At 37.8% G+C, this 26,940-nt stretch overlaps 1 protein-coding gene and 1 pseudogene across 1 annotated transcript in view; one reads left to right on the forward strand and one right to left on the reverse strand.

Annotated features, from left to right (window-relative positions):
* SYCP1 (synaptonemal complex protein 1) overlaps window positions 1-26,940 on the reverse strand; it is a 132,299-nt gene that overhangs the window by 77,157 nt on the left and 28,202 nt on the right. Inside the window, exon 11 of the mRNA XM_032881381.1 lies at window positions 25,063-25,171. Coding sequence (XP_032737272.1) covers window positions 25,063-25,171 — 109 coding nt within the window. The remainder of the gene's footprint in view (window positions 1-25,062; window positions 25,172-26,940) is intronic.
* LOC116881550 lies at window positions 25,636-26,800 on the forward strand (annotated as a pseudogene).

A 26,940-nucleotide genomic window follows, 5' to 3' on the forward strand; every position in this document is an offset into this window, starting at 1 on the left:
TGTGCATTGATTTTATATCCTGACACTTTACTGAATTCCTGTACAAGTTCTAGCAGTTTTGGAGTGGAGTCTTTTGGGTTTTCCACATATAGTATCATATCATCTGCGAAGAGTGATAGTTTGACTTCTTCTTTGCCGATTTGGATGCCTTTAATTTCTTTTTGTTGTCTGATTGCTGAGGCTAGGACTTCTAGTACTATGTTGAATAGCAGTGGTGATAACGGACATCCCTGCCATGTTCCTGACCTTAGAGGAAAAGCTTTCAGTTTTTCTCCATTGAGAATGATATTTGCGATGGGTTTTTCATAGATGGCTTTGATAATATTGAGGTATGTGCCCTCTATCCCTACACTTTGAAGAGTTTTGATCAGGAAGGGATGCTGTACTTTGTCAAATGCTTTTGCAGCATCTATTGAGAGTATCATGTGGTTCTTGTTCTTTCTTTTATTAATGTGTTGTATCACATTGATTGATTTGCGGATGTTGAACCAACCTTGCAGCCCTGGAATAAATCCCACTTGGTCGTGGTGAATAATCCTTGTAATGTACTGTTGAATCCTATTGGCTAGTATTTTGGTGAGAATTTTCACATCTGTGTTCATCAAGGATATTGGTCTGTAGTTCTCTTTTTTGATGGGATCCTTGTCTGGTTTGGGGATCAAGGTGATGCTGGCCTCATAAAATGAGTTTGGAAGTTTTCCTTCCATTTCTATTTTTGGGAACAGTTTCAGGAGAATAGGAATTAGTTCTTCTTTAAACGTTTGGTAGAATTCCCCTGGGAAGTCGTCTGGCCCTGGGCTTTTGTTTGTTTGGACATTTTTGATGACTGTTTCAATCTCCTTACTGGTTATGGGTCTGTTCAGGCTTTCTATTTCTTCCTGGTTCAGTTGTGGTAGTTTATATGTCTCTAGGAATGCATCCATTTCTTCCAGATTGTCAAATTTGTTGGCATAGAGTTGCTCATAATATGTTCTGTATTTCTTTGGTGTTAGTTGTGATCTCTCCTCTTTCATTCATGATTTTATTTATTTGGGTCCTTTCTCTTTTCTTTTTGGTAAGTCTGGCCAGGGGTTTATCAATCTTATTAATTCTTTCAAAGAACCAGCTCCTAGTTTCGTTGATTTGTTCTATTGTTTTTTTGGTTTCTATTTCATTGATTTCTGCTCTGATCTTTATGATTTCTCTTCTCCTGCTGGGTTTAGGGTTTCTTTCTTGTTCTTTCTCCAGCTCCTTTAGGTGTAGGGTTAGGTTGTGTACCTGAGACCTTTCTTGTTTCTTGAGAAAGGCTTGTATCGCTATATATTTTCCTCTCAGGACTGCCTTTGTTGTGTCCCACAGATTTTGAACCGTTGTGTTTTCATTATCATTTGTTTCCATGAATTTTTTCAATTCTTCTTTAATTTCCTGGTTGACCCATTCATTCTTTAGAAGGATGCTGTTTAGTCTCCATGTATTTGGGTTCTTTCCAAATTTCCTCTTGTGATTGAGTTCTAGCTTCAGAGCATTGTGGTCTGAAAATATGCAGGGAATGATCCCAATCTTTTGATACCGGTTGAGACCTGATTTAGGACCGAGGATGTGATCTATTCTGGAGAATGTTCCATGTGCACTAGAGAAGAATGTGTATTCTGTTGCTTTGGGATGAAATGTTCTGAATATATCTGTGATGTCCATCTGGTCCAGTGTGTCATTTAAGGCCTTTATTTCCTTGTTGATCTTTTTGCTTGGATGATCTGTCCATTTCAGTGAGTGGAGTGTTAAAGTCCCCTACTATTATTGTATTATTGTTGATGTGTTTCTTTGATTTTGTGATTAATTGGTTTATATAGTTGGCTGCTCCCACGTTAGGGGCATAGATATTGACAATTGTTAGATCTTCTTGTTGGACAGATCCTTTGAGTATGATATAGTGTCCTTCCTCATCTCTTATTATAGTCTTTGGCTTAAAATCTAATTGATCTGATATAAGGATTGCCACTCCTGCTTTCTTCTGATGTCCATTAGCATGGTAAATTCTTTTCCACCCCCTCACTTTAAATCTGAAGGTGTCTTCGGGTTTAAAATGAGTTTCTTGTAGGCAACATATAGATGGGTTTTGGTTTTTTATCCATTCTGATACCCTGTGTCTTTTGATTGGGGCATTTAGCCCATTAACATTCAGGGTAACTATTGAGAGATATGAATTTAGTGCCATTGTATTGCCTATAAGGTGACTGTTATTGTATATTGTTTCTGTTCCTTTCTGATCTACTACTTTTAGGCTCTCTCTTTGCTTAGAGGACCCCTTTCAATATTCTCCCGAGAGGGTTTCTCTAATATCTTCCATGCCTTTTTTGAGCCCGGCTAGAACCTTGAGAATCGTCATTCTGAACTCTAGATCTGACATATTACCAATGTCTGTATTGATTAGGTCCCTAGCCTTTGGTACTGCCTCTTGTTCTTTTTTTTTGTGGTGAATTTTTCTGCCTTGTCATTTTGTCCAGATAAGAGTATATGAAGGAACAAGTAAAATACTAAAAGGGTGGCAACAACCCCAGGAAAATATGCTTTAGCCAAATCAGAAGAGATCCCAAATCGTGAGGGGTGGGGAAGGGGATAAAAAGAGGTTCAGAAAGAAAAAAAGAAAAAAAAAAGAAACAAATAAAAAAAGAAAGCCATTAATGAAAAAATATAAAAAGAAAAAAAAATATATATATATATATATATTAGATAAACTAGTTAAAAAACGTTAAAAAAAGAAAAGGGTAAAAGTTAAAAAAAATTAGCAGAAGAAGAGAAAACAAAAATTGAAAAAGAAAAAAAAATTAAATTAACTGCAAGGCTAAAGATCATGGGGAGAAAGCCATGAGGTCTGTGCTTTGCTTTCTCCTCCTCTGGAATTCCGCTGCTCTCCTTGGTATTGAAACTGCACTCCTTGGTATGTGAACTTGGTCCTGGCTGGGTTTCCTGTTGATCTTCTGGGGGAGGGGCCTGTTGTAGTGATTCTCAAGTGTCTTTGCCCCAGGCGGAGTTGCACCGCCCTTACCAGGGGCCGGGCTGAGTAATCCGCTCGGGTTTGCTTTCGGGAGCTTTTGTTCCCTGAGCGCTTTCCGTAGAGTTCCGGAGGACGGGAATGAAGATGGAGGCCTCCTAGTCTCCGGCCCAGAGGAGCCGAGAGCCCGGGGCCCCACTCCTCAGTGCGCCCTCAGAGAACAGCACCCAATTACTCCCGTCACCCTGGCCTCCGGCCGCGCTCCAAGCTGACCTAGCCTGCGACCGGTTCAAGGTAACCCCGAGCTGAGAGTCACTCCTCGGCTCTGTCTCTGTAGCCAGCTCCCCCGTTCTAATACCTGCAAGCTCTGCGACACTCAGACACCCCCGATCCTTCTGTGACCCTGCGGGACTTGAGGCCACACTGACCCCGCGTGGGCTTCACCCCAGTTAAGCCTCTGGAGCGATGTCCCTCAGTGGAACAGACTTTTAAAAGTCCTGATTTTGTGCTCCGTTCCTCCGCCGCTTGCCGGGAGCCGGCCCCTCCCCCCGCGGTCTAGCTTCCCGTCGCTTTGGATTCACTTCTCCGCCAGTCCTACCTTTCAGAAAGTGGTTGATTTTCTGTTTCCAGAATTGCTGTTCTTCTTCTCTTCGATCTCTCGTTGGATTTGTAGGTGTTTGCAATCTTTAGATAAGCTATCTAGCTGATCTCCCGCTACCTGAAGTAGTCTCAGCCTGCTACTTCTCCGCGATCTTGACTCCGCCCCCAAAGCTAAACTTTTGATTTGAAATAGTGAAAAGAAGTTAAGAAAAATAAACATGAAAACCCAAAGACTATGTAAGACAGAGGCCCAAGAATTAAACCTTTGTACAATAAACTGAAACACTCTTTATGTAAGGGGGAAGCAAAAACAAACCAATCCTCAAGCATATATGCAACCCAGGTTCACATGATCTGAGGGGTCCAAGGAGCCCCAGGCCTTGAAATTGATTTAAGATTGTATCAGACAGGTAGAGGCACCATGCACATGGCAAAAGTAAATGGGAATCTTCCAGGAGGAAGATATGTTATCCATGTACTAAGCAGGCTTTAAATTATTCCTACAAATAATTTTTTCAAAAAAAATATTAAGCATGGAGTCAAAGACAACAAAGCACCCAATAAAACAGGGCACTCTGACTAAAAACTATCAGAAACAAAAGACAGAATGAGGCTCACAGACATTTAAGATAAAGATGATCAAAAACAAACTATAACTTTAAAAATAATTTTAAAAACTACATAAAGTAGAATAGCAGATTTGAAAAACAAGAATAACATCTTAATATAAACATCTTAGTTACTAAAAATAAAATGTAAAGGATGATAGTGGGTGAGAAACAAATGAAAAGAGAATTAGTGAACAACAAAACAGGTTAAAAGAAATCATCCAAGGTAAAGCATAGAGGGGCACCTGGGTGGCTCAGCCATTAAGCATCTGCCTCCAGCTCAGTTCATGATCCCAGGGTCCTGGGATTGAGTTCCACACTGGGTTCCCTGCTCAGTGGAGAGCCTGCTTCTCCCTCTCCCACTCCCCCTACTTATGTTCCCTCTCTCACTGTCATTCTCTCTCTCTCTCTCTGTCGAATAAAAAAAAACAAAAATCTTTAAAAATTAAATTAAAAAATAAAAAAATAAAGCATAGAAAGGCAAAACTCTGAAAACATGGAAAACAGATTAAAGGCCACAGAAGACAGTTAGAAAATTAATCTTTTTTACTCAAAGTTCCAGAAAGAGAGAAAACAGAGAATAGGGCAAATACATTTGAAGAAAAGCAATAATAAAGGAGACTAATTTGCAGAATTAAGCTGCAAAATAAAACCCATCTTTTATATCATACTGAAAATGCTAAAAATCAAAGAAAAAAATCTAGAAAGGCACATAAGAGGGAAAAGACACCTTATCTTCATAGATTCAAAGTTACATTGACAAGCAACTTCTTAAAATCAATAAAAGAAACCAAAAGAATGCAGGACGATACCCTCAGTGTGCTAAAAGAAATTCCTAGAAATAACAGTGTGCAACCAAGAAATATGTGTCATGCAGTAGTCTTTGCAGATGAGAATAAACAAATGTTCAGACAAATAAAATGGAATACAAATTATTATAAGCATATCCACAGTAAAGGATATTATTCAAAACATTCCTTTCTAAGGCAGAAATAATATGATCCAAGTGAAAGATCTGACACATAAGAATTTAAGAGCAAAGAAAAACATATAGGTAAAACCAAATACAGTCTACATAAAACAATAATAATGTCTCATTATAGAATTTAAACATACAACAAAAATAGAAGGAGTTAGAACCAAATGGAGTTAATGTTCTAAATTCCTTGAACAACCCAGAAAGAAGGTAAATACATTAACTTTACATTTAAAAATAATACACATTGTAATTTCTCCAGTAACGAGCAAATAAAAAAATGGAAACAGATCCCAAAACTTTCAAAGCAGTCAAGGGGAAAACCTAGAACAATAAAAAATAATGAAACTATGGTTTCCACTTCCAGGAAGATGGAGTAGATACATTTTTCCTATTCCTTCCCAAACCCTTAACTTTATATGTAAAATAAACATGAGAGACTTTGAAAGATGTACAAAATAAAGTAGACCAGTCACAAACCTCTACATCTGAGAAACAACATAATAGTAAGACCCTGGGACAAAGTGGGTGTCATTTGGATTTTTTTTTTTTTTTTTGGTTTGGAATTTTGTTTTGCTTTGTGTTTGTTTGCCTTATATATCCTGGTCTTAAAGCTGAAGAAGCCTAGAAACACCAATTGGCCCACATGAAAAAGCTCTGAAAAATCTGCTCTCTTTAGCAAAAGGACAAGAAAGGGACACCCTAATAAGACTCAATACCAGACTGGGGTGCCTGGGTGGCTCAGTGGGTTAAGCCTCTGCCTTCGGCTCAGGTCATGATCCCAGCATCCTGGGACCGAACCCCGCATTGGGCTCTCTGCTCAGCAGGGAGCCTGCTTCCCCCTCTCCCTGCCTGCCTCTCTGCCTACTTGTGATATCTCTCTCTCTCTCTCTCTCTCTGTCAAATTAAAAAAAAAAAAATGGACTCAATACCAGACAAGCATGACAGAAAAAACTGTGACCTCCACCCCACCTTTGGCCCCAACAAAGGCCAAAAGGTGAGCCTACACCTCCAACCTTAGTAAGACTATGGTAAGGCACTAAAACACTCCCATTAAAGTGGTTCCAGATAAGATCAAATAGGGAGCTGTGTCCCTCATCCCCAGCCAGTAGTGAGTACCCCAACCCTAGCTGTGGTGGTAGAAATTATATGGGGAGCCTGGATGTCTACCGCCATCCAGTAATAAAAAAGTGCTTCTCCCACTCCCCATTAAGGTGGTATCACAGGAGGCCTAGTAAAGAGCAACAAATTTCACCAAACCCATGGTAATGAGGCCATTACCACATGGTGTCACTGGGACCACAGAGGGAACCAGAACTCCCAAAGCAAATAGTACTAACAAGAACACCACCACCATTCAGGTGTCAACAAAAGCAAACTGGGAAACCTGGCTTTGACCTCCACCTAGCAAGAACAAGGCAGCAACCACACTTCATCAGACAAAGAAGTTAAAAGGAAGCTAGCTGATCTAGAGTCTCATTAAATCTTGTAAAACCATCCAGATTTCAATAACAATATCTTGTCATAAGAACCAGAACAATCTCAAACTAAATAAAAAGATCATCAATAGATGCCAACACCAAGAGAGAGAAATTATCTGACAAAGACCTTAAAGCAGCCATCACAGAAATGCTTCAATGAAAAATTATAAACACACTTGAAACAAAAGAAAAATCAGAAGGCCTCAGCAAAGAAATAGAAAGTCTCATTAAAGATATAAAAGAGAACCAAATGGAAATTTTAGAATTGAAAAAAAAAAATAATCAAAATGAGAACCTCACCATCTGGGCTCAGTGACAAAAGAGAGGGACCAGAGGAAAGAATAACTGAACTAAAAGATAGAAAAACAGAAATTAGCCAACTGAACAACAGAGACAAAACAAATTGAAAAGTTAACAGATTTATGGTTTCCAGTTTCACATTTAAGGAGCTGGGAAGTGCCACTCATCTTAAGACTAGTAAAAAGCTGAACAAACTTCAAAATCAACAACTCTTCTTAGATCCACAAAAGAAGCAAGATCACAGGGCAAACCACCACCCTCAAAATTGGAGACACTGACAGGAGAATACAGAGAAACAGAACTTACCTTGGAAAAATATTATAAGCTGACAACTCCTTGGGAACCAGTGCTATGGTAGACAAAACCAAACTCTAATAGATAAATTGCTGGAGGCTCAGGAATCAAGTCTGAGAGTTAAAATCAACACGGGGACACAGTTATAGCAGGGACCTCCATTTTTATGAGTTTTACCACTACAGCCTTAACTAGTTCTCATAATAAATACTGTAGAAAAATCCCCTCATGATTTCAGCAGGGTAATAGAAGGAATTATTTTGAAATACAGCAGAGCACTCTATTTTTAAGATCTGCCCTCAGGAGAAACGATTTTACAAGACCCAAAACTGCTGGCGTTTTATCAGAGTCTAACTGACCTGGAGGAACTCCAGAAATGTCTAGTCTCCATCTGAAAGAAGAGAATACTCACTCCAGACTACTCAAGCCATCCTGTCCCATCAAAGGAGGGTGGAGAAGCAGGGAAATAACTAAGAAATAATTGCAAAATTCGTGAGTCTGAGGCAAAGACTCACTGAGAGATTGAGACCTAATCATAGGACTAGAGAACACTCCCTCTCCCCTCAATGCATTACTAAAGGTTTATTTAGAGCCTTTCCTTTTACCCACTACATCATGTCCAGCTCTCAAAAAATTACAAAGACAAACAAAACAGCAAAAACACAGTTTGAAGAAACAGAGCAAGAATCAAAACTACAGGGACACCTGGGTGGCTCAGTCAGTTGGGCGTCTGCCTCTGGCTCAGGTCATTATCCTGGGGTCTTGGGATCAAGCCCAGCATCAGACTCCCTGCTCGATGGGGGGCCCGCTTCTCCCTCTCCCTCTGCTCCACTAACAGCTTGTGCTCGCTCTCTCTCACAAATAAATAAAAAATATTTTAAAAAAAGAATCAAAACTACACATGACAGGTATATTGGAAATATTAGACATGGAATTTAAAACAATGGTGATTAATATGCTCCGGGCTCTAATGGATAAAGAAGATGGCAGTGCGTTAGGAGGACTCTCATCTGGGCTCATCTCATGCCACAAACACAACTAGATAACTATCACATCATCCTAAATACAGCAGAAATTGACCAAAAGAGTGACAGAACAAACTTCACAACTAAAAGGAGAGAAGAGGCCACATCGAAGAAGGTAGGAAGTTTGGAAATGTGGTTTAGTGGAGAAAAGGATTATAGGAGCTGAGGAGGGGAAGGAGGCTGAAGAAGCAGCAGAATGAATGACACAAGAAAAAAAAAATAACAGGAAATAATTAAGCTGAACAAAAGACAAAAAGAAGAATTACACAGCACAAGAACAGGAGTACCTGGGTGGCCCAGCTGGTTAAACAACTGACCCTTGGTTTCAGTGCAGGTCATGATCTCATAGTCATGGGATCAAGCCCCACATCAGGCTCTGCGCTCAGCAGGGAGTCTGCTTGAGATTCCCCCTTCCTATGCCCTGCTCTCCCCTCACTTATGCTCTAAGATAAAATCTAAAAGATAAAATAATTAAAAAAACAAGACTTATCAATATGATCCCTACAAGAGACTAACTTCAGACCTGAAAACACATACAGACTAAAAGTAAAGGGATGGAAGAATGTGCCATGCAAATGGAAGGTCGGGGGTGGGGGGAGGCCTGGGTACCAATACATATATCAGACCAAATAGACTTCAAAACAAAGACTATGGCAAAAAACAAAGAAGGACACTTGTGATGAGCACTAGGTATTGTATGTAAGTGATGAGTCCCTAAATTCTATGCCCGAAACTATTATTACACTTTATGTTTACTAACTTAAATTTAAATAAAAATTTGGAGAATTCAAAACAAAAGGGCAATACATAATAAAGGGATCAATCTAACATGATGATATAACTGAAAGTACCTACCCACCCAACATAGAAGAACCTAAATACAAAAAACAAATATTAGCAGACATAAAGATAGAAACTGATAGTAATATAACATTAAGTGCTTTAACACTCCACTTAACATCAGTGGAGAGATCATCCAGACAGAAAAAAATCAATGAGGAAACAGTGGTTTTGAATAAATATTCAAATGAATAGGTCAGATGTACCTAAAAGACATACACAGAATATTCCACCCAAAAACAGCAGAGTTCACATTTTTTTCAAGCACCTGGAACAATCTCCAGGACAGATCATACAGTAGGCCACAAAACAATTTTCCATAAATTTGAGAAGATCGAAATCATATCAATCATCTTTTCTGACCACAATGCTATGGAATTAGCAATCAATTACAAGGAAAAACATCTGGAAAGAACACAAAAACAGTGAAACTAAACTACATGTTACCAAACAACAAATTGATTAATAAAGAAGTCAAAGGAGAAAAAGTATTAAAAAAAAAATAAAGAAATCAAGAGCAAATTGAAAAAATACATGAAGACAAATAAAAATGAAAACAACAGTCCAGGAATTTGAGGGAAAATGCTGGAAAAGTAGGGGAACCTTGTTTCATCTTGTCCCTTGAATTCAGCTGCATATCAATCAACTCATTCTGAACACCTGTGAATTCAACCTAAGATCTAAGAAAAGAATCACTGCAATTTTACAAATAAAAAAGCAACCACTTTTTGCAAGGTAAGAGGTGCAGATAAGTGAATCTGAAGGGATATACTGGAAGATAAACCATGGGGATTAGAAGTCTTCACAATATGACTACCAAAAAGTAATACAGCAGCTGGGCACAAAATCAGAACTTTTAGAATTCTGCTTCAGTAAGGGACATTCCTGTCTAAAAGGTATTCAGGTGGCAAAGCAGGGCAGAATCCCAGGTGGGACAGTGTGGTCTCAGGATCCACAGGGTCACAAAAAGAACAGAGATGACTGAGTGTAGTGAGTTCCCAAGCACTGGAGCAAAGAAGCCAGCTACAATCAGGGAACGGGCCTCAGCTCCAGGCTGCCATAAACCACAAACCCCAGCACAATTGGGCAACTACTCTCCAAGCAGGGAGACCCAACAAGTGGCAGAACCACAGGAAGAATCTCCTCCTTCCCCCAGGGAGGAGCCATGTGGGTGCACATTGCAGGAGTCTGCAGAGTTTGGCCCCACACAAGAATGACTGACTGCTTTTCCCTGAGGGTGCAAATGAAGAGTAGGGGAGAGGGGTGGTCACGATTTTTCAGCTCTGGAGCTGGAGATCAGAACACCACCATTTTTACTTCCATCCTCTAAAGTGACATGGGAAGTCTTCAGGGAACAAAACCACATATAGCAACCTGAAGCAGCTTACCCTGAGCTGAACTCCCTGTCAAAGTCAGTGCAACTCCTCCTAGGTAGATGCACCTGAGAATCAGCGCAACAGGCCCCTTCCCCAGAAGACCAGCAGGAACATCAGGCTAATACCAAGTTTACAGATCACACAGAACTGAAAAACTCCAGCATAAGGTGAAAATAGTATAGAATTCAAGTTTTTTCTCATGATTCTTTAGTCTTTCAGTTTAGAATTATTTTTTCTTTTTTCCTTTCAACTAGTTTACTGCATGAACTTTAAGTCTTTTTTTAATTTTAATTTTTACATTTACATTTTATAAATATATTCATTTTGGCTTCTTTTCACTGTATTCAATTTTGTTTTGTGTACATATGTATATGTGTGTGTGTGTATATACATATACACACACAAACACACACACACACATATATACACACATACAAACACACACACACATAAAAGGTTTTCTTTCTTTACAATTTTGGGATCTAGTATCTTCTAACAGACCAAAATGCACCTATAAGGACGCTGAGGAAAAGAGAGAAAAACAATGACTGGATCATGAGGGAAGGCTTCTAGAAATCAGTGATACCATAAAGCAAAATGGTATTAGAATAATTGGGAGTCCCAGAGGAAGAGGAAAGAGAAAGAGGGACAGAAGATACATGTAAGCAAACCATAGCTGAGAACTTCCCTAATGCAGAGAATGAAACACACATTCAAGTCCAGAAGGCACAGAGAATCCCCATCAAAATCAATAAAAATAGATCAACACACAGACTTATAATAGTGAAGCTTGCAAATTTCAGAGCTTAAGAGAAAATCCTGAAACCAGCTAGAGACAGGAGGCCCTTAACCAGAGGTCCAATATTACTCTGACAAGAGACCTATTCACAGAGACCTGGTAAGCCGGAAAGGACTGGCATGATATATTCAAGGCACTAAATGAGAAAAACATGCAGCCAAGAATGCTTTATCCAGCAAGACTGTCATTCAGAATGGAAGGAGAGAAAAAAGGGCTTCCAGGACAAATAGAAACTAAAAGAATTTGTGATCACTAAACCAGCCCTATGAGAATATTAAACAGGATTCTGTAAGCAAAGAGAGAGCCCAAAAGTAACATAGACCAGAAAGGAACAGAAATCATGAGAGACTCTGGACTCCAGGAAACAAACTGAGGTTTACAGAAGGGGTGGGAATGGGGTATGGGATAGCCAGGCCATGTGTATTAATTAAGGAGGTGATGTGTTGTGGTGAGCACTGAGTGTCACACACAACTAATGAATTCATTCTCATGATTCTTGTTCTTTTATTTTTTTTTAATACTAACCAGTTTAACTAGATATTTAATACGACATATTCCAAAATAACTTTATAACTTGAAATTTTTCATACTTACACCTTTGTTTCTTTTTTTTTAAAGTTTGTTTTTAAGATTTTATTTATTCATTTGACAGACAGAAATCACAAGTAGGCAGAGAGACAGACAGAGAGGGAGAAGCAGGCTCCCTGCCAACTGGAGAGCCCGATGTGGGGCTCGATCCCAGGACCTCAGGATCATGATCTGAGCCAAAGGCAGAGGCTTAACCCACTGAGCCACCCAGGGGCCCCTACCTTTGTTTCTTTTTTTTAATAGATAGATAGACAGATGAATCAAGGTAGTCCTTTTTCCCCATTCAATACTATATCTATCTATCTATCTATCTATCTATATATGGATATATATATATATATATATATGGATATAGATAGATAGATAGATAGATATATCAGTTCTAATTTCCCTGTACCTCTAAAAAGTTGAGTCCTTTAACAAAGATAACAAGATACACCCAGGAAGACTGGAAATAACCTTCCTCACCCACATCGAGGGTTTTTAACCACCTTTCTGTCTTATTCTTTGTCAGTGTTTCTGTGTGTTTGTTTTTGTTTTTGTACTTTATAAATCTTATTCTTTTTTGGCTGGGTTTTTCTTTTCTCTCTCTCTTTTTTTTTTTTCTCTTTTTTCTATTTTCTTTCTTTTTGATGGTGACATCCGATTCCTCCAAAAATATCCACGGTGCACCTTGCCTATATCATGGTTGATATTTTCAGCTATACATCCCTTCAACCACCTCTCACCAAAATGACTAGGAGAAGGAACACCCAACAGAAGAAAAATTCAGAGACTGTGACCTCTGCCACAGAACTATTGGATATGGACATAAACAATATGTTGGAAATTGAATTCAGGGTAACAATTATCCAGACAGTGGCTAGGTTGGAGAAAACCATTAGCGGCAACATAGAATCTCTAAAGGCAGAAGTGAGAGCTGATCTGGCAGAACTTAAAAATGCTATCAATGAGATCCAATCTAATCTAAATACTCTAACTAGGGTAAATGAAGTAGAAGATTGAATTAGTGATCTAGAAGACAAACTGATAGAAAAGAAGGATCAGGAGGAGGCCTGAAACAAATAGCTGAGAAGCCATGAAAACAGAATTAGGGAAATAATTGATGCCATGAAACATTCCAATGTCAGAATTATAGAGAATCCCTAAGGGTGGAGAGAGAGAGAGAGAGAACTAGAAAATACAGTTGAACAAATCTGGATGAAAATTTCCCTAATCTGGGGAATGGAACAAGTGTTAGTGTCTAGAGGCAGAGGACATCTCCCAAGATCAATGAGGGTAGAAAAACCTCCAGGCATGTGATTATGAAATTCATGAATTATAAATTCAGAGATGTCTTAAGGGCAACTAGGGGTAAGAGATTCCTTGTGTACAGGGGGAGGACCATCAGAATAAAGTCAGACCTGTCCACAGAAACCCAGCAAGCCAGAAAGGGCTGGCAAGACATATTCAGGGCACTAAATGAGAAGAACACACAGCCAAGAACACTTAATCCATAAAGGCTGACATTCAGAACGGATGGAGAGATAAACAGCTTCCAAGACTGGCAAAGTTTAAAAGATTATATGACCACCAAACTGGCACTACAAAGGGGGTTCTATAAAAGCAGAAAGAACCCAAGAGTGACATCAACAGAAATTTACAGAGACAATCTACAGAAACAAGGACTTCACAGGCAACATGATGACAATAAAAACTTATCTTTCAAAAATCACTCTCAATGTGAATGGCCTAAATGTGCCCATAAAATGGTACAGGATTGCAGACTGGATAAAACAACAGGACCCATCCATATGCTGTCTACAAAAGACGTGTTTTGAACCTAAAGATACATCCAGACTGAAAGTGAAGGGATGGAGAACCATATTTTGTGCCAACAGACCTCAAAAGAAAGCTAGGGTAGTGATTCTCATATCAGATAAATTAAATTTTAAGCGAAGACTGTAGTCAAAGATACAGAAGGATACTACATCATTCATAAAGGGTCTATCCACCAAGAAGATCTAACAATTATAAATATTTATGCCCCCAACATGGGAGCAGCCAACTACATAAGCCAACTGTAAATCAAAATAAAAAATCAAATTGGTAAGAATACATTAGTTGTAGGGGATCTTAACACACCACTCTCAGCAACAGACAGATCACCTAAGCAGAAAATCAACAATGAAACAAGAGCTTTGAATGAAACTTTGGACCAGATGGACCCCATAGATATATACAGAACATTCCACCCTAAAACAACAGAATATTCATTTTTCTTGAGCACACATGAAACTTTCTCCAGAATAGCCTACATACTGGGTCACAAATTGGGTCTAAACCAATACCAAAAGATTGAGATTTTTCCCTGCATATTCTCAGACCATAATGCTTTGAAATTGGAACTCAATCAGAAGAAAAAGTTTGGACAGAATTCAAACACTTGGAAGCTAAAGATCATCCTGCTCAAAAATGTTTGGATCAACCAGGAAATCAAAGAACTTAAACAATTCATGGAAACCAATGAGAATAAAGACACATGAGTCCAAAACCTATGGGATACAACAAAGGCAGTCCTAAGGGGGAAATACATACCCATCCAAGCCTCACTCAAAAAAGCTGAAAAATCCTGAATACACAAACTCTCTTTACACCTTAAAGAACTGGAGAATTAACAACAAATTAAACCAACCCCACACACAGGGAAGTAATTAATTTCAGAGCAGAGATCAAGGAATTAGAAAAGAGATACAATGAAACACATCGACAAAACTGGTTCTTTGAAAGAATTAATAAGATCAATAAACCACTGGCCAAACTAATCCAAAAGAAAAGAGAAAGGACTCAAATTAATAAAATTATGAATGAAAGGGAAGAGGTCACAACTAATACCAAGGAAATAGAAACAATCATTAGAAATTATTATCAACAGTTACATGCCATTAAGTTAAGCAACCTAGAACTGGATGCATTCCTAGAAACAAAAACTTCCAAGACTAAAACTGACAACCTGAACAGACCAATATCTAGTAACGACATTGAAGCAGTGATCAAAAACCTCCCAAAAAACAAGACTCCAGGACCTGATGGATTCCCTGAGGACTTCTATCGAACATTTAAAGAAGATAATACCTATTCTCCTGAAGCTGTTTCAAACAGTAGAAACATAAGGAAAACTTCCAGACTCTTTCTATGAAGCCAGCATTACCTTGATCCCCAAATAAGGCAAAGACCCCAACAAAAAGGAGAATTTCAGACCAGTATCCGAGATGAATACGGATGCCAAGACTCTCAACAAGATCCTAGCTAATAGGATCCAACAGTACATTAAAAAGATTATCTACCATGACCAGGTGGGATTTATCCCTGGGACACATGGGTGGTTCAACATTTGCAAATCAATCAGTGGGATAAAACAAATCAATAAGAGAAGAGAAAAGAACCACACGGTCCTTTCAATTGATGCAGAAAAAACATCTGACAAAATACAAAATCCTTTCCTGATTAAAACTTTTCAAAGTATAGGGATAGAGGGAACATTCCTCAACTTCATAAAATCCATCTATGAAAAACCACAACGAACATCATTCTCAATGGGAAAAAGCTGAAAGTCTTCCCATTGAGATCAGGAACACAACAGGGTTGCCTACTCTCACTGTTGTTCAACATAGTAGTAGAAGTCCTAGCAACAGCAATCAGACAACAAATAGAAATAAAAGGTATTCAAATTAGCAAAGAAGTCAAACTCTCTCTCTTTGCAGATGACATGATACTTTATATGGGAAACCCAAAAGACTCTACCCCTGAATTACTAGAACTCATACAACAATTCAGTTATGTGGCAGGATACAAAATCAATGCACAGAAATTAGTTGCTTTCTTATACACTAACAATGAAACTATAGAAAGGGAAATTAGAGAATCGATTCCATTTACTATAGCACCAAAAACCATAAGATACCTTGGAATAAACCTAACCAAAGAGGTAAAGAATCTATACTCGAGGACCTACAGAACACTCATGGAAAAAACTGAAGACACAAAAAGATGGGAAAACATTCCATGTTCATGGAGCAGAAGAATAAACATGGTTAAAATGTCTCTACTGCCCAGAGCAATCTATACTTTCAACTGCCATCCCGATCAAAATACTACCGGCATTTTTCAAAGTGCTAGAACAGACAATCCTTAGATTTGTATGGAACCACAAAAGTCTCTGAATCACTAAGGAAATGCTGAAAAAGAAAAACAAAGCTGGGGACTCACATTGCCTGATTTCAAGCTATATTACAAAGCTGTGATCACCAAGACAGCATGGTACTGGCACAAAAACCGATGCATTGACAAATGGGACAGGATAGAGAGCCAAGATATGGACCTGCAACTCTATGGTCAAGTAATCTTCAAAAAAGCAGGAAAAAAAAATATCCAGTGGAAAAAAGACCGTCTTTTCAATAAATGGTGCTGGGCAAGTTGGACAGCTATGTATAGAAGAACGAAACTTGACCATTCTCTTACACCATACACAAAGATAAACTCGAAATGGATTAGAAGACCTCAATGTGAGATAGGAGTCCACCAAAGTCCTAGAGGAGAACATAGGTAATAAACTCTTCAACATCGGCCACAGCAACTTCTTTCAAGACATGTCTCCAAAGGCAAAGGAAACAAAAGCAAAAATGAACTTTGGGGACTTCATCAAGATCAGAAGCTTCTGCACAGCAAAGGAAACAGTCAACAAAACAAAGAGGCAACCCACAGAATGGGAGAAGAGATTTGCAAATGACACTACAGACAAAGGGTTCATATCTAGGATCTATAAAGAACTCCTCAAACTCAACACACACAAAACAGATAATCACATCAAAAAATGGGCAGAAGACATGAACAAGCACTTCTCCAGTGAAGACATACAAATGGCTAGCAGACACATGAAAAAATATTATCATCATTAGCCAACAGAGAGATTCAAATCAAAACCACATTGAGATACCACCTTACACCAGTCAGAATGGCAAAAATTGACAAGACAGGAAACAAGAGAGGTTGTGGAGAAAGGGGAACCCTCCTACACTGTTGGTAGGAATGCAAGTTGGTGCATCCACTTTGGAAAATAGTGTGGAGATTCCTCAAAAAATTAAAAATAGAGCTACCCTATGACCCTGTGGTTGCACTACAGGGTATTTACTCCAAAAATACAGATGTAGTGAAAAGAAGGGCCATAGGTACCCCAATGGTCATAGCAGCAATGTCCACAATAGTCAAACTGTGGAAAACCCAAGACTTCAACAGATGAATGGATAAATAAGATGTGGTCCATATATACAATGGAATATTACTCAGCCATCAGACAGGTTGAATACCCAACTTTTGTATCAACATGGACAGGACTGGAGGAGATTATGCTGAGTGAAATAAGAGAAAGTCAACTATCATATGGTTTCACTTACTTGGGGAACAAAAGAAATAACATGGCGGACATTAGGAGAAGGAAAGGAAATGTAAATTGGGGGAAATCAGAGGGGGAGACAAACCATGAGAGACTATGGACTACGAGAAATAAACTGAGGGTTTTGGGGGGGGATGGGTGAGTCTGGTGGTGGGTATTAAGGAAGGCACATATTGCACGGAGCACTGGGTGTTGTACATAAACAATGAACCTTGGAACATTGCATCAAAAACTAATGATGTATTTTATGGTGATAAAATACTAATGATGTATTTTATGGTGACTAACATAACACAATTAAAAAAACAGAAACAAAAGGAAACAATCAAAAAAACTAAAAGGCAACCTATGTATGGGAGAAAATATTTGCAAATGACATATCCTATAAAGGGCTAGTAGCCAAGATCTACAAAGAACTTATCAAACTCAACACCCAAAAAAACCAAATAATCCAATAAAGAAATGGAAGATAGAACAGATATTTATCCAAAGAAGACCTACAAATGGCCAACAGACACATGAAAAAACACTCTGCATCACTTGGCATCAGGGAAGTACAAATTAAAACCACAATGAGATACCACTTCACACCATTCAGAATGACTAAAATTAACAAGTCAGGAAACAACAAATTTTTGCAAGTATGTGGAGAAAGGGAAACCCTCTTACACTGTTGGTGGAAATACAAACTGGTACCACCATTCCAGAAAACAGTATGGAGGTTCCTCAAGAAGCTAAAAATAGAGCTACCCTATGACCCACAAATTGCACTAGTGGTATTTACCCCAAAGACACAAATGTAGTGATCTGAAGGAGCACCTGCATCCCAATGTTTATAGCAGCAATGTCCACAATAGCCAAACTGTGGGGAGAGCCAAGATGTCTGTGGATGGATCAATGTGCAAAGAAGATGTGGTATATACACACAATGGAATATTAGTAAGCCATCAGAAAGGATGAAATACTACCATTTACAGCGACATGGATGGAACTGGAGGGTATTATGTTACACGGAATATATCAATCAGAGAAAGACAATTATCATGTGGTTTCACTCATATGAAGAATATAAGAAAGAGTACAAAGGATCATAAGGGAAGAATGGGAAAAATGGAATGGGAAGCAATCAGAGAAGGAGACAAACCATGAGACACTCATAACTAGGAGGAAGAATCTGAGGATTGCTGGAGGGGTGGTGGGTAGGAGGATGGGCTAACTGGGTGATGGGAATTAAGGAAGGCCTATGATGCAATGAGCACTGGCTATTCTGTGCAACTGATGAATTACTGAACTCCACATCTGAAACTAATGATGTACTATATTTTGGTTAATTTGAGATAAATTTAAAAAAGAAAAAAGAAAAAAAAAAACAGTCCAAAATCTTTGGGACAAAAGCAGTTCTATGAGGTAAGTTTATAGGTATAACCAGCCTACCTCAAGAAACAAACAAACAAAATCAGAGCACCTGGCTGGCTCAGTCAGTTGAGAGTCCAAATCATGGTTTCAGCTCAAGTCATGATCTCAGGGTCGTGGGACTGAGCCCAATGTTGGGGTCCACTCCTAGCACAGAGTCTGCTTGGGATTCTCTCTTTCCCTCTCCTCTGCCCTACCCCCACTTGCACTCTCTCCTTCTAAAATAAATAAATTTTTAAAAAAATAAATCTCAAGTAAACAACCTAGCTTAACACCCAAAGGAGCTGGAAAGAAAGTGCAAAGCCTATAGCCAGTAGAAGGATATAATAAAAACTAAAGCAGAAATAATGAAACAAAATCTTAAAAAATATATATATAGAAATCTCAATGGAACCAAAGCTAGTTTTTTTTTAAAGAAATGATATTGACAAACTTTAGCCAGACTCCAAGAAAAAAAAAAAAATAAAGGACTCAAATAAATAAAACCAGAAATAAAAGAATAGAAATAACAACGAACAGGAACTACAATAGATTGTAAGAGAATATTATGAAAAATTATATGCCAACAAATTGGACAACCTAAAAGATGCTGATAAATTATTTTTTAAAAAAATCTTCACAAACTTAATCAGGAAGAAATAGAAATTTTGAACATGCTGAATATTAGCGATGAAATTGAATTAGTAATAAAAAAACTCCCAACAAACAAAAGTCCAGGCTCCACAGGTTAATCTGCCAAATATTTAAGGATCAGTTAATACCCATTCTCAAACCATTCCAAAAAATAGAAAAGGAAAATTTCCAAATTCTTTCTATGAGACTAGCATTACCCTGATAATAAAACCTAATAAAGACACCACACACACAAAAAAGATAACTGCAGGCCAGTATCTCTGATGAACACAGATGTAAAAATCCTCAACAAAATATTAGCAAACCAAATCCAACAAGACATTTAAAAAATCATTCACATTGATCAAGTGGGATTTATTCTTGGTATGCAAAGGTAGTTCAATATTTGCAAATCAATCAACATGATTACACCACATCAACAAGAGAAAGGATAAAAACTTTATCACCACTTCTATAGATGCAGAAAAGCATTTGACAAAGTACAACAGCCATTTGTGATAAAAACCCTCAACAAAGTAGGCTTAGAGGGAACATTATCTCAACATCATAAAGGCGATATATGAAAAATCCACAGCAAACATCATACTCAAAGGTGAAAACCTGAAAACTTTTCCTCTAAGATCAGAAACAAGACAAGTATGTCCACTCACTACTTTTATTCAGAGTAGTCCTAGAAGCCCTAGCCACAGCAAGCAGACAATAAGAAATATGAAGCATCCAAATTGGTCGGAAAGAAGTGAAACGTTCACTATTTGCAGATGACATGATACCACAGACAGAAAATCCTGAAGACTTCACCAAAAAACTACTAGAAAGGATATATTAATTCAGTAAAGACACAGGATAAAAAATATACAGAAATCTGCTGCATTTCCATACACTAATAATATTAATAGCAGAAAGAGAATTAAGAAAGCAAACCTATTTATAATTGCACCAAAAAGAATAAAATACCAAAGAATAACCAAGGAGAAGGAGGTGAAAGACCTGTACCCAAAAACCATAAGACATTGATGAAAGAAACTGAAGAGGATACAAACAAAAGACATTCCATGCTCCTGGACTAAAATAATTAATATTATTAAAACATCCATGCTACCCCAAGCTATCTATATATTCAATGTAATCCCTATCAAAATACCAATAGTATTTTTAACAGAACCAGAACAAGCAATTCTAAAATTTGAATGAAACTACAAAAGACCCTGAAGAGCCAAAGCAATCTTGAAAAAGAACAACGAACCTGGAGGTATCACAATCCCAGATCTCAAGATACACTACAAAACTGTAGTAATCAAAATAGTATGGTACTGGCATAAAAAAAGACACATAGATCAATGGGACATAATAGCCCAGAAATAAACCCACACACATATAATCAACATACACCAAAGGAGACAAGAATATAATAATGGGAAAAAGTCTCTTCAATAAATGGTGCTGGGAAAACTGAACAGCAACATTTAAAAGAATGAAATTAGACAACTTTCTTACACCATACGCAGAAATAGACTCAAATGGGTTAAATACCTAAACGTGAGACTTGAAACCATAAAATTCCTAAGTAAAAACACGGGCAGTAACCTCTTGGACATTGTCCTCAGCAATGTTTTTTTTTTAAATTTTTTTATTATGTTTTTAAATTAGTTTCAAAGGTAGAATTTAGTGATCCATCAGTTGCATATAAAACCCAGTGCTCAATACATCAAGTGATCTCCTTAATGCCCATGCCTTCTCCCATCCCACCCCTCCCCTCCAGGAACCCTCAGTTTGTTTCCTAGAGTTCAGCATCTTATGGTTTGCTTCCCTCTCAATTTTCATCTTATTTTTCCTTCCCTTCCCCTATGTTCATCTGTTTTATTTCTTAAATTCCATGTATGCATGAAATCATACAGTACTTGTCTTTTTCTGACTGACTTATTTCACTTGGCATAATACCCTCTAGTTCCATCCACATCATCTCAGCAACATATTTATGCATATATCTCCTTAGGCAAGGGAAGCAACAGCAAAAATAAACTATTGGAACTACACCCAAATAAAAAGGTTTTGCACAGCAAAGGAAACAATCAATAAAACAAAAAGGCAACCTATTGAATGGGAGACGATATCTGCCAATGACATGTCCAGTAAGGGGTTAATATCTAAAATATAAAAGAATTTACACAGCTCAACATGGAAAAAAAATCCAATTAAATAATGAGCAGAGGACCTGAGGCACCTGGGTGGCTCAGTCAATGAAGCATCTGACTATTAGTTTCAGCTCAGGTCATGATCTCAGGATCCTGAGATTGAGATCCAAGTTGGGTTCAGTGCTCAGTGTGGAGTCTGCTTGAGATTCTTTCCCTCTCCTTCTCCCTCCCCCTCTGCTCCTCCTCCCCCTACTCATTCTCTCAAATAAATAAAATCTTTTTTAAAAATGAGCACAAGACCTGAATACACATTTTTCTGAAAAAGACATACAGATGACCAACAGACACTTGAAAAGATGCTCAACATCACTAATCATCAGGGAAATGCAAATCAAAACCACAACAAGGTTTTACCTCACACCTGTCAGAGAATGGCTAGAATCAAAAAGACAACAAATAACAAGGGTTGGCAAGGATGTGGAGAAAAGGGAACTCTCATGCACTGTTGCCAAGAATGTAAATTGGTGCAACCACTGTGGAAAACAGTATAGATATTCCATCGAAAATTAAAGATAGCATTACCATAAAATCCAGCAATTCCTCTTCTGGATATATACTCAAAGAAAACAAAAAGACTAATTCAAAAAGATATATGTACCCCTATGTTTGTTGTAGCATTGTTTACAATAGCCAAGATATGGAATTAACCCAAGTGACCATCAATAGATGAATGGATAAAGAGGATATGGGATATATACACACACACACACACACACACACACACACACACATACATACATAATGGAATATTACTCAGCCATATAAAAAAGAATGAGATCTTGCCATGTTTGACAACATGGATGAAACTAGAGGGTAGTATACTAAATGAAATAGAGTGAGACACAGAAAGACAAATACCATATGATTTCACATATATATGTAGAATCCGAAAAGCAAAACAAACAAAAAACAGACTGTTAAATACAGATAACAAACTCAATGGCTGCTAGAGGGAAGGTGGGTGAAGGGAGATGGGTAAAATAAAGGTGATTAAGAAGTACAAACTTCCATTTATAAATAAGTAAATCATGGAGATAAAAAGAATAGCATAGAAAATATAGTCAATTATATTGTAGTAATGTTTGGGGACTACACTTTGGGGACTACACTTACAGTGAACACTGAGTAATGTATAGAATTATTGAATCATTGCATTGTACATCTGAAATATAATACTGTATATTAATTATACTTTGATAAAAAATAAAAATAGAAACATACGGTATGTACAGCAAGACAGAATTTAACCAGAGAATTGGAATTTGAAAACCCAACTTTTGTAGCAACATGGACGGGACTGGAAGAGATTATGCTGAGTGAAATAAGTCAAGCAGAGAGAGTCAATTATCATATGGATTCACTTATTTGTGGAGCATAACAAATAGCATGGAGGACATGGGGAGTTAGGAGAAGGGAGTTGGGGGAAATTGGAAGGGGAGGTGAACAATGAGACTATGGACTCTGAAAAACAATCTGAAGGGTTTGAAGAGGTGGGGGGTGGGAGGTTGGGGGAACCAGATGGTGGGTATTAGAGAGGGCACGGATTGCATGGAGCACTAGGTGTGGTACAAAAACAATGAATACTGTTATGCTGAAAATAAATTAAAAAAAATGATTAAAAACAAACAAAAAAATAATAATAAAATGGCTATTTTAGAAGGAAAAAAATATGATTAATCCAAAATAAAGAATTCTGTAGGTAGGTTTAAAAGCAAATTAGACAAAGAAGATGTGGTACATATATACAATGGAATATTATTCAGCTATCAGAAACAATGAACATCCACCATTTACATCAACATGGATGGAACAGGAGGGGATTATGTTAAGTGAGGTAAGTCAAGTAGAGAAAGACAATGATCATATGGTTTCACTCATATATGGAACATAAGCAGTAGCACAAAGGACCAAAGAGGAAGGGAGGGAAATCCAAATGGGGAGAAATCAGAGAGGGAGATGAACTACAAGAGACTATGGGCCCCAGAAAACAACCTGAGGGTTTCACTGGTTGGGGAAGGTGGTTAACAGGGTGATCGGTACTGAGAAGGGCACATGTTGTGATGAGCACTGGGTGTTTTACTTAGCTAATGAATCACTGAACACAACATCAAAAACTAATTATGTACTATACAGTGGCTAACTGAACATAATAGAAAAAAACTAAATAAATAAAAGCAAATTAGACACAGAAGAAGGCAGGATTATGAAACAGGTCGATAGATCTCCAAAATGAACAGAGAAAAAAAGAATAAGAGATACATATAGGACATAATAAATGAATACAACTTAAATGTTACATAAATGTAACTTAAATGAATACATTTCAGTGCATGAGTCTGCAGAATCTCACAAGAATTGGTTACTTACTGCCAGTAAATTATTTCCAGTTTTATATGATAAGATTAAATATCCATTCATCCTAATATCTATTTGACTACTAGGTACATAGCAATATGCTAGACACTGAGTTACATAGATATTTAATGGACAGAGTCCCTGCCTGCAAGACACCCTTAGTCACAGATGACTAATGGTTAAGCCATTCTTAAGAATAAGGAGCTCACTGGAATTCAGGCAAAATATTTGGATTCGAGGTAAGAGGCTCCTCCTTTTGCGTAGAGGAAGTAGTGAAAGTGTCATGGGGACATAGAAAGAATGGCAAATGTAGGGGAAGTTCATTTTGTGATGTCTAGAGTATAGGATATATTAATAATTGTAAGATCAAATGAGCAGGCATAGTTTCACAGGAACTAGATAATTATTCGTCATATGCAAAAGAGGATGTTTTTAAGAGAAAAGTGACAAATATCACAAAATCCGTATGATGCTCTGAAAGGTGCACAGTGTTTCATAAGTGTATTATGCCTTCCAAGTGCCTTAAACAAGTTTAAAAACTATTCAGTAAGATAGTCTTAATTGACATTCAAGATTCTTTATAATCTGATCCATTCTTTTCCGGTCTCACCTACTGAGTTCTCTAACCAAGACATACCAATCAATGTTTCAAATAGAAACTTTGACAGTTCTAGGGCTTGCACAAGACATTTCTTCTGCCTACATTCTCCCTTCCAATTCACTGTCTAGTAAAGCTTTAATCATCAAAGATTTAGTTCAACAAACAATTTTCCCTAATGCCTTTCCAAATGTCTTGCTCCAGGATCACTCACTTCCTCTATAGTGTTCCAGTGTATTCAGTCATTCATGAAATAGTTGAGTGTCCTGTGTGCCATGTACTGTTCTAGGCACTTGGAATGCATCAATAAACAAAAAGAAAACCAGATCCTTGTTTTCTTGGAGTATTGTGTTGAAATTCTAAAGAAGAGGGGAGTGTGGAAAAGTGAAAAGAAGAGCACATGTACAATGAAAAAGTTCCCTAAGTGACTCTATTACACCCCTTCTCCAACTGATCCAAACCAGGTTGAGAATTACAGCACTGGAAAACATTACAACAAAACTACAATGAAAGCCAAAATTTTAAATATAATAAGAGTAATACATAAGACACATTATTGTATTTTCTTATGTAAATTCTTACTTGTCTTTTCCTCTAATTGATTAACTTTATCTCTGGATTCCTCTAGCAGAAATATTAAATCTTTCATTTTATTTTCTTTCTCAGTATTTTGGAGCAATAGCAGTGATACCTAAAATGAAATATTTAAGTAATACATTAGAGATATGAAAAATTACACATGACACCTTAGCAATTACCACCACCTATGATTATTTTATGTGCTTGTTTCTGTGCTTTTCAGCTAATTGTGCAAGGGCATTTAGTATATGCTTGCACAATGTTCATTCAAAAAATGTTTAAACTAATATGATCTACCCAATATTATAAGGTTCATTTTAAGTTAGAACTTAGAAGATATATAATAAAATGTATTGTTTCATTTATTCCATAAATATTATGGAGCACCTCCTCTGTTCCACAAACCAAAGTACTGAATATACAGAGATGAGGGAACTTAAAGAAACACAGAGCCTAGGGAATGTTCCAGAACATTAGGTGGGAAGCAGAGAAGCAGCGGCTGCCTGAGTTCTGCCCACCAATGCACTCCTTCCCGCTCCTCCACACTGACCTCAACATGCTCACTGGCTTTAGAAAATGGTGAAAGAAACAACTTACTATGATGCTTTGGGGGTCAAACCCAATGCCAACCAAGAACTAGAAAAGGCTTACAGGAAACTGGTCTTGAAGTACCATCCTGAGAAGAATCCAAAGGAGGGGGGAAAGTTTAAACAGATTTCTCAAGCTTATGAAGAACTCTCTGATGCAAAGAAAAGGCAAGTATATGACAAAGGAGGAGAGCATACAGTTAAAGAAGGTGGAGCTGGTGGTGGTTTTGGCTCCCCCATGGACATCTTTGATATGATTTTTGTAGGAGGAGGAAGACTGCAGAGAGAAAGAAGAGGTAAAAATGTTGTACATCCACTCTCAGTAATTAGAAGATTTACATAATGGTGCATCAAGAAAACTAGCTCTGCAAAAGAATGTGATTTGTAACAAATGTGAAGGCTGAGGTGGTAAGAAAAGAGTAGAATGTTGTCCTAATTGTGGAGGTACTGGAAAGCAAATAATAATAACAATTTATCACATAGGACCTGGAATGGCTCAGCAAATTCAATCTGTATGCAAGGAGTGCAAGGGCCATGGGTAACAGATCAGTCCTAAAGACAGATGTGAAAGCTGCAATGGAAGGAAGATAGTTTGAGAAAGATTCTAGAAGTTCATACTGACAAAGATTTGAAAGATGGCAAGATAACATTCCATGGTGAAGGACACCAAGAACCAGGACTGCAACAAGGAGATATTATTATTGGTTTAGGTCAGAAGGACCACATTGCTTTTACTCAGCAAGAAGACCTTTTCATGTGCACGGACATATAGCTGATTGAAGCACCCGGCGGCTTTCCAAAGCCAGTATCTATTTTTGACAACTAAACCATCATCATCACCTCTCATCCAGGTCAGATTGTCAGGTATGGAGCTATCAAGTGTGTGCTAAATAAAGGCATGCCAATTTATCATAGACCATATGAGAAGAGTTACCTAATCATCAAATTTAAGGTAAACTTTCCTGAGAATGCCTTTCTCTCTTTGCTGGAAAAACTCCTACTTGAGAAGTAGGAAGAAGAAGAGACTGATGAAATGGACCAGGTAGTTGCTGGACTTAGATCCAAATCAGGAGAGACAGTGCCATTACAATGGGGATGTATATGAGGATGGTGAACATCATCATAGGGGTGGTGTTCAGTATCAGACCTCTTAATGGGGCCAGTGAATAACACTGCTGGCAATTTACATGCTGTAGTGAATGAGTGATGGAGTATAATCATAGCTCACTGCTTGCTTTTGCTTTTGCTTTTGTTTTAATATTCAACCATAGTAGTGTTTTAAAAGTTAAATGAA

The sequence above is a fragment of the Lontra canadensis genome, unplaced genomic scaffold (assembly GCF_010015895.1).
Source record: "Lontra canadensis isolate GAN:19392208 unplaced genomic scaffold, GSC_riverotter_1.0 scaffold75, whole genome shotgun sequence".
NCBI classification, from domain to species: Eukaryota; Metazoa; Chordata; class Mammalia; order Carnivora; family Mustelidae; genus Lontra; species Lontra canadensis.